Raw genomic sequence first — 12,138 nt, 5'->3', positions numbered from 1 at the left:
ATAGTATAGTGAACCTGGTTTGATTCTATTAGCGCTCCCACCAAATTCCCATTTTCCTGTCAGCAGGTTAATAAAGGTAAACATGTCTCTCTTTATCTTCCCACTATCCACCAGTGGCAGAAATGAATGTGGAACTGTCTTTGCAGCACTGTCCCACCCGTGGGCTCGGCTGCACTGTATTGCACTCTAATAACAACAGCTTGGCTAAAAATCCCATGGATTAGTGTCAGAGAGTTTGGAACGTGGCAAAATACAAAAACACCCCTGGCCCCAAAAATGACAGCGACATCATCAAAAACAACAACAGCGACAACGGAGGACTCGGAGGGGCGGCCAACAAAGGAACACAAAAACATATTTACCAGGCCAAAGAGAGCATCATCATCCCCTCTGTCTTTAGCTTAATCCAACCCCCACACACACACACACACACAATCCACACACACACACACACACACATTCCCCTGCTTCCCGACACACTTGAACATGCGCGCGCACAGTGGGAAACACACCCTGTTTTATAGCCTATTGTTCTACGGGGCGACCAAACAGCTGGCTGCAGAAGTCATCACTATCAGATCTGCTTGAGAGCGCTCCCGGCTCGTAATAGGAGGATAATTAGAATTTTTAATTTGCCCGGGCAAACAGGGCTAAAACCCGAGGCTCCCCCTCCCCGCCAGGGTTCTCCTCAACCCACCCCCACCCCTCCAGCTCTTAGCGGGCGAGTGCCGTCAGTAACAGATGGTGAAAGGGAGATATTCACAGCCAGGAAGACACTTCATAGTCAGGCAGGGGATTTAACGCCCCCCATGTCCTGAGGCTCCTCCAGCACAGCCTTAAGGCGCTGGATGTTGGGATTAGCAATCAGCCCCATGAGCGCTCTGCCCTGGCCCAGTTCTCCCACTACATCACGAGCATTTCTCCGACCTTTTAGCATTTTAAACACTTTGATCAGCTTACAGTTGTGCGCCCGGAAGATTTTTTAATAGTTTATCCTTTTTATGTGTCCACTTTATTTAACTCGAGTAAACCTTGAGTCCAGTTGGTCTTCGGTGGATATTCACAGGATAATCTGATTTAAAGCACAAATTTTCCCTGGACATATCTGTAAATTTAGATTTAATGCAAGTATCTTGTTCTCACCCACTTTGTCCACGAGATTTCACAAGGACCCTCGTGTCTCTGTCAACAGGTTTCAAACTTCCCCTCCCTTCTCTTGAGCAAACTCTGAACATCAGACCAGTGGGAGAACAGCTTGTGTTTAACTGTGACTCATTGCCCTTCCTCATAAGCACAAAACATGGTGTGCTGAAATCCACTCTGGCGTTGCTCATCGCTTTGATCAGGTTTTTCCCTGTGTGTTTTTCTCTAAGCCAATATTCAATCTGGGCCGAGAGGGCGATGGGGAAAAGGGAGAGACCGCGAGGTTGTACGTCTTTTACTGCTCCACTATCTCTGGATACTGAACCAGGCGTTCATTCTTTCCTTTTCAAACAGCCTTTCGGTTTGTGCTCGCCCAGCCCACAGTGTGGTATGTGCTGGAGCAGCCTCCTCTTCCCATTGTTGTTGTACAGATCCTCTGCTTTGCACACAGATCTGTTGGTTAACCTGCTAAGACATGTCTCTTTCTGGCCTGGACCACAGCGTTCCATGATTTTTCTGCATCCTCTCCCACTGTTCTCCCCTCCCCCTCTCGGTTTTCTGCCAGTTTCTTTAAAAAGATAAGCACATTTTCCTGTCAGTATTTTTACTTTCTATTTCTCAGTTACTATTTTTACCTCACCTGTCTTCTCTGGTTATGTTTTTTTAGTTCAGCTCAATTCTCACATTCTTGTTCTAACGCAGGAGCTGACTTCTCTCTGACAAATGTAATCCAGTGGGAGTTCAAATAAAAAATTCTTCTCAGTTCTAAGATTTAACAACCATATTTCTTTTCTTTTTTTTTGATATGTATTCTTCAGTTTCACTTTTTAAGCTGGCATGAGTTTGATTTCTTCTACTCTCATGGGATGTAGTGTGCAAGATGAGAAAGTGTGTGTGTGTGTGTTTTTTTAAAGGTATCATTGGTATCAGTCTACTGTGTAAAATGGATGATTTATTTTATAGTTAGTTCAGCAAAGTGTTAGGAAAACAGTTTGGAGCCTAGACGCCGGCCTCAGTCCTTATTGCCAAAAGCTCTTGAATCTCATCGTCAAGTTGACATCTTCCTCAGCGTCTTTTTTGTTTGTGGCACCTTCTTGCTCACGAAAAGTTCTGGGAAGCGTCTGGAGCAACTGCCTCGGACATTTGTCTTCTCACGTACAGCCCCTCTAGAAAATGTCAGGAAGATGTGCAGAGTTCAGTGCGTGTCTGAAAGCAGTTTGACTGTTACGATGCACTTGGCTGTGAGTGTTACAAGCAGGTAAAGGTTTGTAGCAGATTTTTCTAATGCCATTGAACCACACTGTAAATGTAGGCGCCTCTGTCTGTGCAGTAAGTGCTGACAGCATTTAGAAAACTCCAGATGATGGAACATGGTTGCTACAGGTCACAAGGTTTTCCTTGCATGAGAGCGAGAGCCTGGTTTGTTGCGCTTGTGAAACGACCATGGGTTTCAAAAAAGGACATTTAATTGGCTTCATGGTTTGTCTGACCGGACTTCAGTGTCCTCTGTGACCTGGTCTCTGGGTACGAATTGTCCCTGGAGCGGGTGAAGCCTGTAACCATATTTTAATGCTTTATCCTCGAACCACATGATGATGCAGGGATGTTCCCTGATGACTTAACATAAACAGAGGATTTGCTCAGAGCTACCAAAATAACTAGCGTGTATTTTAACATCTTGTACTTGATAAAGAACTCGACTTAAAGCCAGATTATGCTGTATGTTTTTTTTTTTTTTACTGAAGCCGGTCTCGTTAGTTCTTCCTTCATAAATATTTTTTATCGAGCAGAACCTTTACATAAAGTATGTCGTCTGATGTAATCAGTGTGAAAGAACGTTTTGACCGTAGGATCAGCTTCTGACAGGCTCCAATGTTTTAAATTCATGGTGTGTTCTTCCTTCTGGATTGCAGAGGTTTTCATGACTCTTTATGTGTAAGGTTGAATGTGTCCATTCATGCCCATGCCTTAATCCTCGAGACAATAAAGCAGTTAAAATGCTAAAGATCATGAAATACCATTAACCCTCATCAGTCTTCTACAGTTCTTATTGACTGCCTTCGCAGCGCTTCACAAAAGATCATAACGGCGGCTGCTGGCTAAAGGCTTTTGTCCTAAACTGCACCCTAAGGCCTTTTTTGTCCCCTGCTGCCTCCCAGACTGGGAGTCATCAATTCATCTCCTTTACCACCTCCATTAGCACCATCTCCTCCTCGGAGGAGCCTGTAATCGCCCTGAAGCAGCTCAACGAACAACTGCTCGGGTCACGCTGTCAAATGGCGTCTGGAAACGCTGCAGATTGTCTTTCTGTGTGTGAGATCAACAGTATCGATGTATTCGAGTCATAAATATTGATATCACTTCCATGCACATATAACACAGAGGACAGAAACAATGAAAAGCAGCATATGTCTCCTTTAAGGGCAGATGGTGTTGTCAATAATCGGGAGCTAAGAACATTTAACAGTGAAAAACGAAAACTGTACATAATGGTTTTACATGTAAATTACCTCAAGCCTAGGTTGGCATTTCTGTGCTGCAGCTTCTCGCTGCTCATCATTCAACATACGCTCCTCCTCCTCCTCTCTGCAGCGAGCTCATATCGGCTGGTTTGATCCCTGTAGCTCTAATTTTGACTTTAATCGAATTAGCTGGTGTAATCTTATTTGCGGGTAGGAGATTCAACACAAGGAGATTTAAGGGTGTATGTTCTTCAGTCTCCTTGGGAAAAATCTGGAAACGACTAACAACAAAGAGCTGAAATGATAAGTTGATTAACGCATTGCTCAAGTGAAAGTGCTTTTCATTTTATGTCAGTTTTTAATGTGAGGAGTTTAATTTCTGCTTCTCGTTGTCTTGCATCATAATAGTTAAGTGAATACGTTTTAGATACTGTCGCTTTGAGAAACTAGATTTTCTTTTCTATTTCAATGACAAATAACAAATTGATTATTTAGGGGAAATAATTAAGAGGTTAACCAATAATGAAAGTTAGGTAGATGCAGCCATAGAACCAAATATGTTATGATAGAGAGTGATAGAATTGGAGAAGGCGAAAAACCCTCATCTCTCCAGCAGGCTGACATCTGTGGCTTTTTAGTTTATCTATAATAACCAGGTGGCAACTCCATATTTGGTACACACACACACACACACACACAAAATCTGTCCCCAGCTGAATTCAATAACACACCCTTTGGTATTACATGACTTGGTCCTGGGAGTGTCTTTGTTTGTGGGTGTTGACTTTGTGTGTATGTGTGTGTGTGTGTGTGTGTGTGTGAGTGAATAGGCGGTCGCACATTTGAGTGTTTGCATTTTGCATTTAATCTTCTGCCACCAGCTTAGAGCGGCGTTTCTCCCGGGAGATTAGAAGATGTTAGAGGCGCTGCTGTGGAAATAGTCTCTCTTTCAATCGCTGAACCGACTCGGAGGAAAGACAAGAAAAGTGGCTGTTTGCAGTGTCGCTGTGTTTGTTTGTGTCGAGCAAGTGATAAGACACCACAGGCGACCATGGCTAATATGGTTTTATAAATACTCAGACCAAGGATTAAATAATGAGCCGTGTGGTCATTAGCGTTGATGGCATTATTAATGTTCATCGCTGTGGGGGGGTGTTTAAAATGTACTTATGCTTGTCCCCTCGTTACTGGGGGGGGGGGAATCAGCGCACGTCATATGATTCCATTTAATAAATCAGACAGAAAAGATGTAGGGATAAGAAACTGAAAATTCTTCACTTGCTGTGACAGATTTAATGTCTATACGATAGCCTAGAGGGCTTTACGAGTTTAGAGTCATTACTGAAAAATGTTCGAGTGAAGCCAGGTCCCAAATTCTTGCAAAACCGTTCTTCACAGATTAACCCGATCAGAGGTAATAAAATGAGGTCGTTAGTATCTGTTATTCGGATAATTGGGTTCGGACATTTTCCAGAGTTCGCCTTTTGCATATGAAGAGCGCAGCAGCAGATCGGCACTTTCACAACACAAGGAAAATCTGTGGGAAGATTCAGGCCTGGGTAGAGAATGCAGGAGGCAGGACATGACATTTAATTTCTGCTGCGGAAATGATTTTATTCACAGCACATCAACACAGGCATCTTCGTCAGCGTCTTCCTCGTGTATGGTTCCTGTTTTTTCATCCTGAGATATTTGTATTCCTCCAGTTTCACGCCTGTTGTGTGTTAGAAACGTGATCAACACTCTCCCGACATTTTCCTGCTGTATTCTTACGTGGGCTCACTCTGACATTTTCTGGATATTTTACCAGGGGGCTGGCAGGAAAAGTTATGGAAAATATCTGGATCTTTTCGTTTTTCACACACAGCTCCTCCAGAAAATGTCAGCAAAGTCTTGACTTCGATGCTTGTCTGCAAACAGCTCAGTACTCACAGTAAAGTCAGCCTCCTGCTGTCCTGCCTTAGTTTACACAGGTGCTGCAATGTTATGTCAGATTGTGGATTTAGATTCTCCGCTCTTGTCAGATTTCTGCTCCAAATGTGTTTTTCTATGAACATCTGCGTGTGTGTGTGAGTCAGTGGGGACGGAGTTTGCAGCACGTATTCCGATCATTTGCTCCCTCGCTGCAACAAACCCCCACGAAACTTGCACACCAGCAGCTGGCGTGACATCGCAAAATCATACAAAAAAAGAGCATGGGAACATCACAGCACAATTAACTCCAGGTTCTCTGCCCCGTCCTGTCTTTAGAGCCTCGAGTCTGTCATTAGAGCCAAGTAAGCAAACCTCACTGAACATCCTGTCTCCCTGCCGGAGAGAGAGAGAGAGAGAGAGAGAGAGAGAGATGCTGGTGTGGGATGAGCACAGTTTAATGAGCGGGAGATAATGGTGAGAAATTAGATCTCTGTGGAGCCCCCGTGACATTTTAATCCACTGTAGGCACTGGAGATATATTCTCTGTACTGCACAGCGCGGCCTTCTCCAGCCCAACCTGTCATGTTGATACAGTGCCGTATCCCTCACCTGTGTAAAAACGCAGCCTAGTTTCACATAACAATACCTCTGAGCTTTAATTATCTGCTCAGCCTGTCAAGCTGACAGTTTTACCCTGTGAGAAGTTGTTTGACCCGGTGGCAACTGCCTGTGGAGGAGTCCAGCCGACAGCGTGTGTCAGCTTAATGATAGGACATCACCATATTCCAGCAGCGCCACATTAATGTGATGTAAAATATTGTTGCTGGAGGACTATGATCCTGCCTCTGTAACAAACAGTCCGTTACTAATTGTAAATACCGGGTTTATTTGACGTTACATTGGTGCATAATTCTTCAAAGAACCAGGTCACGTTTCAGATACATTCTCCTTGTTTCCCCCGGCGGGCCTTTAACGCACGGAAATCCCTGCATAAATTGAAAATTAAGATGCTACACATCCTGTCTGGAGGCAGACTTAACTCCACTGAGGCTACTTACATACCTTTCATAATTACCTTGTTACCTTGCATTATTAAAATATGGTTCAGAATCCCATATTTTCCCCATTGTGGCTCCGGGCCTGCAGCTGGGTCGCTCCTTGCATAAGCATTAAAGGATCATGGGTTCAGCCGCGAGCCAGAGAAGAGAAGGGAGAAGCTTCTTATCTTACTTTTGTCTTGTTCTGACACCAAAAACCTAAAAGGCTTCTATCACTTAGGCCTTCAAAGCAGCCAGTTATTAATTCTCTCCACTCGATTATGTGTCTTCAGGTTGTGTGCAGCCTCCTGGTGTGCAGCACGGAGACCTGCTGAACCAGACCGAAGCCAACAGGGGCTCCTTCCCACCGGGCACCTTGCTGACCTATGGCTGTGAGCCCGGCTACACGCCAGATGGACCCACCACTATCATTTGTACCAGTTCTGGAGCCTGGTCCCAGCAGCCACCACGCTGCATCAGAAGCTTCGGTGAGCAAGTTTAAAAATACAAACACAGGACTGTCACGAGCACGCATCTTTTACTTTTTGTTTTGTGTTTAATTTGTCTGTTTTTTTAAACGGTCATTCGTGGCTGATTATGCTCGTACACCCGTCTAGATAGTCGTCTTTGAGAAGAAATAATTTTAGCTGATAGAAATCCCTCTAGAATGAATACTGGCATGTCTGAAAGCAGCTTGTTATAGCTGGTAAAGTGTATAGGGTATAAATAAAACCTGCTTTATGGACTCACACGCACATGACTGCAATAAAACTGAAATATCACATCAGTTGAATAGCTCACAGTATCATAACACAGACGGAGAGTGTGTCCTTGAGAGCCAGCAGGGAACACAGACATTTCAGCATTTACTAAACCACAGGAAACAAACCGGACCACAGGTAGAAATTATGGTCCGACACAATTTCTGCACACAGCAGCAGCCGTGACGGTTAAAAAAAAACCTCTATTGCCTTTTCTCCATTCCTCCCAGTGTGCTCACCCCCCACTGAACCAGAGAACGGTGGCTACCGCTGTCACCCATCTCCCTGCCCCCGCCTCACCCAGAAGACGGTCATCGAGTACTTCTGCGACGAGGGCTACGCTCTGAAAGGAGATTACAAGTTCCTCACCTGCCAGAACGGCGAGTGGGACGCCCCCATGCAGATCAGCTGCCGACTGACACAAGGTATTTCACAGCAGCTTCCCAGTTCTTGATCTGTATTTGTAATTACACAACCCCGTGCAAGAAATGTTAAATCTGAATAAGTGAATCACACACTCACTTCTTCTCTCTCTCTCCTTGTGTCCCTCAGACAAAGAGCCAAGCTCGCCGCTGGGTATACCGGCTCTGTCCATCGTGGCATCCACAGCTAGTTCGGTGGCTCTCATCCTGCTTTTAGTGGTGCTGTTTGTTCTTGTACAGCCAAAACTCAAGTCCTTCCATCACAGCAGGTAAGATGCACACAAATTACAATCACTTCAGTTGTAACATCCCACTCGGGAGATTTAAACGCAGTCGTACACTGTGTCTGCTGTCGATTCAAAGCTAAAAAAACACACACTTTGAGTTGCATGACCTGAACTGTTGTATTGTTCAGTTGACTCCTTCCTGAGAGGCTCAGGTGGCCGAGAAGGTTGGCCACTGTTACTTGAGTTTGTAGTTCGATTCCTGGCTCCCCTGAACGTAGGGACACATTCAAGCTCCAAACATTTTGCACTGTTTTCGCCATGTTTTTTTGGGGGGGTTAAACTTTTGTTCAAAACGGTGTGCAACGGCTTCCAAGTAGGTTCTCTCTTGTTTGCTGGGTGTGTCCGAGGTGTTGCCCAATCAGCAGTGACGTGTATCAACAGCTACGTGTATAATAGGAACCCCACCATCTTAAAGAGTTCTCTTCAAATGTGACAGCTGCTGCTTGGTGTTTGCATCAGTTGCCGATGTTAGAAGCTGTTATTTTAACAGCAAAAGAAAAAAACATTAACTGTATTTTCAATGTTCATGCTGCTCTGAGTGCACGTTCTCCCTTTGGCTTTAATGCGGAGCTTGAACACATTGAAAATTATCATTTTTAATTTCGCCCTCCACTTCTTAAACAACCTGCTGTTGTCAGAAACTCTTACACCTTTAGTTTCGCTTGCTCTTGAATACTGCTGACCTTTTTATGATTGGTGCTGTAAAACTACCTCCCACGATGTTACACATTAACACGGATGATTTGGCTGCTCATTCTTTCCGTGGACACACCTGTTATTCAGACAGTTTTGGTTATAAACTGGTTTTACAAGTCAAGTCTTAAACACCTGAATGAAAGTTAAGTTAGAAAAAGGGGTAAATCCCATGACAGTCACTAAGTGTGTCTGCTGTGGCTCTGTGATTAAAAAGAGCAGAACGATTTGATCTAGTGCGTGGTTGTCCTGAGGGCTGAGTGCAGCCTGCTATAACAGGTTTGTACAATCGACACTAATCACCTCCATTCAGAGTTTCTGCTGTGGCAACACTCATGACTGCAACATGCCATGGTCATGACCCACCTCGTCCACACTCGTCTTCCTGTCTGACTCACTCGTTCTTTTGATCTCTGTCCACCAGGAGGGAGCAGGGAGTCTCAGGCCAGAGTTCCTCCATCATGGTGGAGGGCGTGCAGGTGACCCTTCCCTCCTACGAAGAGGCTGTATATGGAAACGGTGGACCATGCACTGCATCAGGTCCTCCTCCTTCTCCACCACCTCCTCCGGCTCCTCCGGAGTCTCGAGTGCCCATCGTGCTCTCTGAGGGGCTTCCTCAGGGGGCCACTGGAGGCCAAGGCTCCAGCAGAACCCGCCACCACAGAGACTTAGACTTCTGTCTGCCATCCACCTCCTCCTCCTTCTCCTCCCGCCGCCATGCAGAGACGGTGCTGGTTCACCAGGCCCCCTCCTCTTCGTCATCCTCCTCTTCATCATCATGGGTTAGAGAGCACCCTGGGGGTGCATGCGCAGGCCCCCTACCTCTCCGTAGAGACTCTGAGAGCAGCGACCAGAACAGTCTGCTTTCTGTGACCTCTGCGGATGAATTTTCTGATGGTAAGAGGGAATGATTTTGTGCGTTATATCTATAGCTTCAAATTATACCATGATATACATTTTTGGCCAAACCACCCACAGCCTCTGCTCCGTTCTGATGTTTGCTGTCTCTCCCTGCAGATATCCCCCTGCTGAAGGAAGCATGAAGCCTGCCAGGCTGCTCTCGGCATCAGCAGCGGAGCCCCTCGTTCTCTCTCTCTCTCTCTCTCTCTCACTGCTGACTAGAACTGACTGTGGCTGACAACCTACCACCCCCACAACGCAGTGACAAAGACTCGAACTATGCCCATTACCCCCCCATCGCAACCTCTTCTACCAATGCTACCCATGCAGAGCAAAGCCAACAACAACCAACAGTCACTGCACCACGAGCGGTGACGGAGCAGCACTGGACTCAGCTACTGGATCAAACTACAGACAAATAAAAGTGGCTGTAGTTCAACATAAATCCTGTAGATCCTGTGTATATGAGTGAAACATGCATACCGAGTCATGGTTGTGTCCTCTAGGCTATGTATCACAATACACTTGCCTCCTCCCAGGTGTAATTATCTATATCAACATTGCTCGCAATCCAGACGTGTCGACTCAATCCGGGTTTACTGCAGATATATATAAATATATTTAAAAAAAACTTGAGATGTTCGCTCCTGACGCTGAGGCGCTCAGAATCAGAATCGTCTTCCCGCTGTACTTGAAAAGTTGTGAGTGACGGGGCTGTTTTTTTTTTTTTGCGGCCCTCTTTGGTGAATGCTGCATGTTGTTTTTTAGTCGTCGCTGTCACGGCACAGTCTGAACGAAGCATGAAGCCTCCTCCGTCTCTCTCCGTAGCTTATCTGTGCACCCGGTCGGCAGTCAAGCATTATGGATTAGTGGGATTCTTTTCTGTTGCCGGATGCAGCCAGTGTCTGGAGGGCGCTGCCTCTGCTGCATGAGTGGGATTGATCTGTGTTTTGGTTCCAGGGCTGTGCTCCACGTTGTTGCTCGTTTAAAGAGAGGGAGACACGATGTCACATTTTGTTTTGAAAAGCTGAGGAGAAAAGGATGTGTGTGAACTTAGTGACCGGACACATGACTAAACCTAAAGGTTGTTTGTGTTTATTCCCCCTCCACTGTATTTATTGTTTGGTGTGTGGCTGTGTGTGTGTGTGTGTGTGTGTGTGTGTGTGTGTGTGTGTGTGTGTGTGTGTGAGCTCGGCAGGAGACGACATGTCCTCATATGGTCGTCCTCGATGCTGCCGCTTCCTGGTCTGCCTCGTCCCACCAGAGGCCGGCTTCACAACGTCCCCGTCTTTTCACCACAGAAAGAAATCCCTCCCAGCATTGAATAAAGTCATATGAACAAACCAGCGTCACTTCAGGCAACATGTCCGCTACACAACGTGTGTATTATTCATGTGCTCTCGAATATTTATCGTTTTCTGCTGACTGGCTGGACGTCTCCGTAGAGGAACGCGCCCGACTTCACACTGAACTGAAGACCCTGTCTCCACTTCTGTGCACCATCGACACCACTGCAACTGGTTGCGGTGAAAAATTATTAATAATAATAAAAGTTTTGTCGTTATGGCAACCCACCCCCCACCACACATACTTTCATGTCATTTTGAAAGGAGTCGCCCTCACTTGAAAAGCTTTCGGTGGTCGAGCTGGTCACCGTGGGAACAGCATGACTCGGATGGATCCTGAGAATCATTTTTTGAGCTTTAAAAAAAACCTCAACACCTGGTCTGAGTTTCCGTTCTCGATTTTATTTTGAATTCGTGGCTCTGTTATTCATGCAAGCAGAATGTTGCCTTAGACTTGTACATGTTCTTTTTTTCTTTTCTTTTGTTTCAAATGTATAATCGTAAGCCTCCGCGTTGGTTGCTTTTACAAAACTGCAAAGCGTTCTGTTTCTTTCCAATGGCCTTACTCTGTTTTTTCTATTCTATGCATAAAACTGTCTGTGTATTTATCGATGAGTTTTACTTCTGTTGTGGACACGACTAAACGAATGTCCGTCCTTCTTTATCCTCCCCCTAGCGTTTCCAGCTACTGTGATGATGATGATGGTGGTGATGATGATGATGATGAACCTATGAGCACCTATGTTTCACTCTTCCTTTGCTTCTCTTTTGCTACAAGGCATTAAAAATATTATGGGATTGAAAAGAAAGGAAAGAAAACACAAATTAACCTTGCGTTCAGAAGCACTGTTGTACGGTGTTGCGTCCCTGAAAATCACAGGTTAAACAAAGTACACATCCTGATTCTTAAGTTTCAACACTTTCAGCTTTGGTTTCTCCTCTGTACATGGCAGTGGGTGTGAAGATAGTAATTTAATATTTGTATAAAGTTTAATTTAATTTTACAGTGTGTATATAACTTTCTAATTAAAGCTTTCTTTTGAATGTGGAAGATGATGTGTCATTTGTGTTGCTGTGGAATTCTCACTCACATTTCCTGACTGAAAGTTTCCAGTACCAACAAGGACGATGTTTAACCACCTGTCAAACATAATGGGATCCATTTTCCTTTGG

General features: G+C 45.1%; 1 protein-coding gene across 1 annotated transcript in view; it reads left to right on the top strand.

Annotated features, from left to right (window-relative positions):
* Nucleotides 1-12,016, top strand: part of susd6 (sushi domain containing 6) — a 29,863-nt gene extending 17,847 nt beyond the window's left edge. The window contains exons 3-7 of the mRNA XM_035143835.2: nt 6,850-7,044; nt 7,548-7,742; nt 7,870-8,008; nt 9,144-9,616; nt 9,737-12,016. Of these exons, the coding sequence (XP_034999726.1) occupies nt 6,850-7,044; nt 7,548-7,742; nt 7,870-8,008; nt 9,144-9,616; nt 9,737-9,762 (1,028 nt within the window). The 3' untranslated portion in view covers nt 9,763-12,016. The remainder of the gene's footprint in view (nt 1-6,849; nt 7,045-7,547; nt 7,743-7,869; nt 8,009-9,143; nt 9,617-9,736) is intronic.
* Nucleotides 12,017-12,138: the final 122 nt, after the last annotated feature.

This window comes from Hippoglossus stenolepis, chromosome 20 (genome assembly GCF_022539355.2).
Source record: "Hippoglossus stenolepis isolate QCI-W04-F060 chromosome 20, HSTE1.2, whole genome shotgun sequence".
NCBI lineage: Eukaryota > Metazoa > Chordata > Actinopteri > Pleuronectiformes > Pleuronectidae > Hippoglossus > Hippoglossus stenolepis.
Note: the sequence above shows the minus strand (reverse complement) of the source record. Positions and strands in the feature narration are given on the sequence as shown.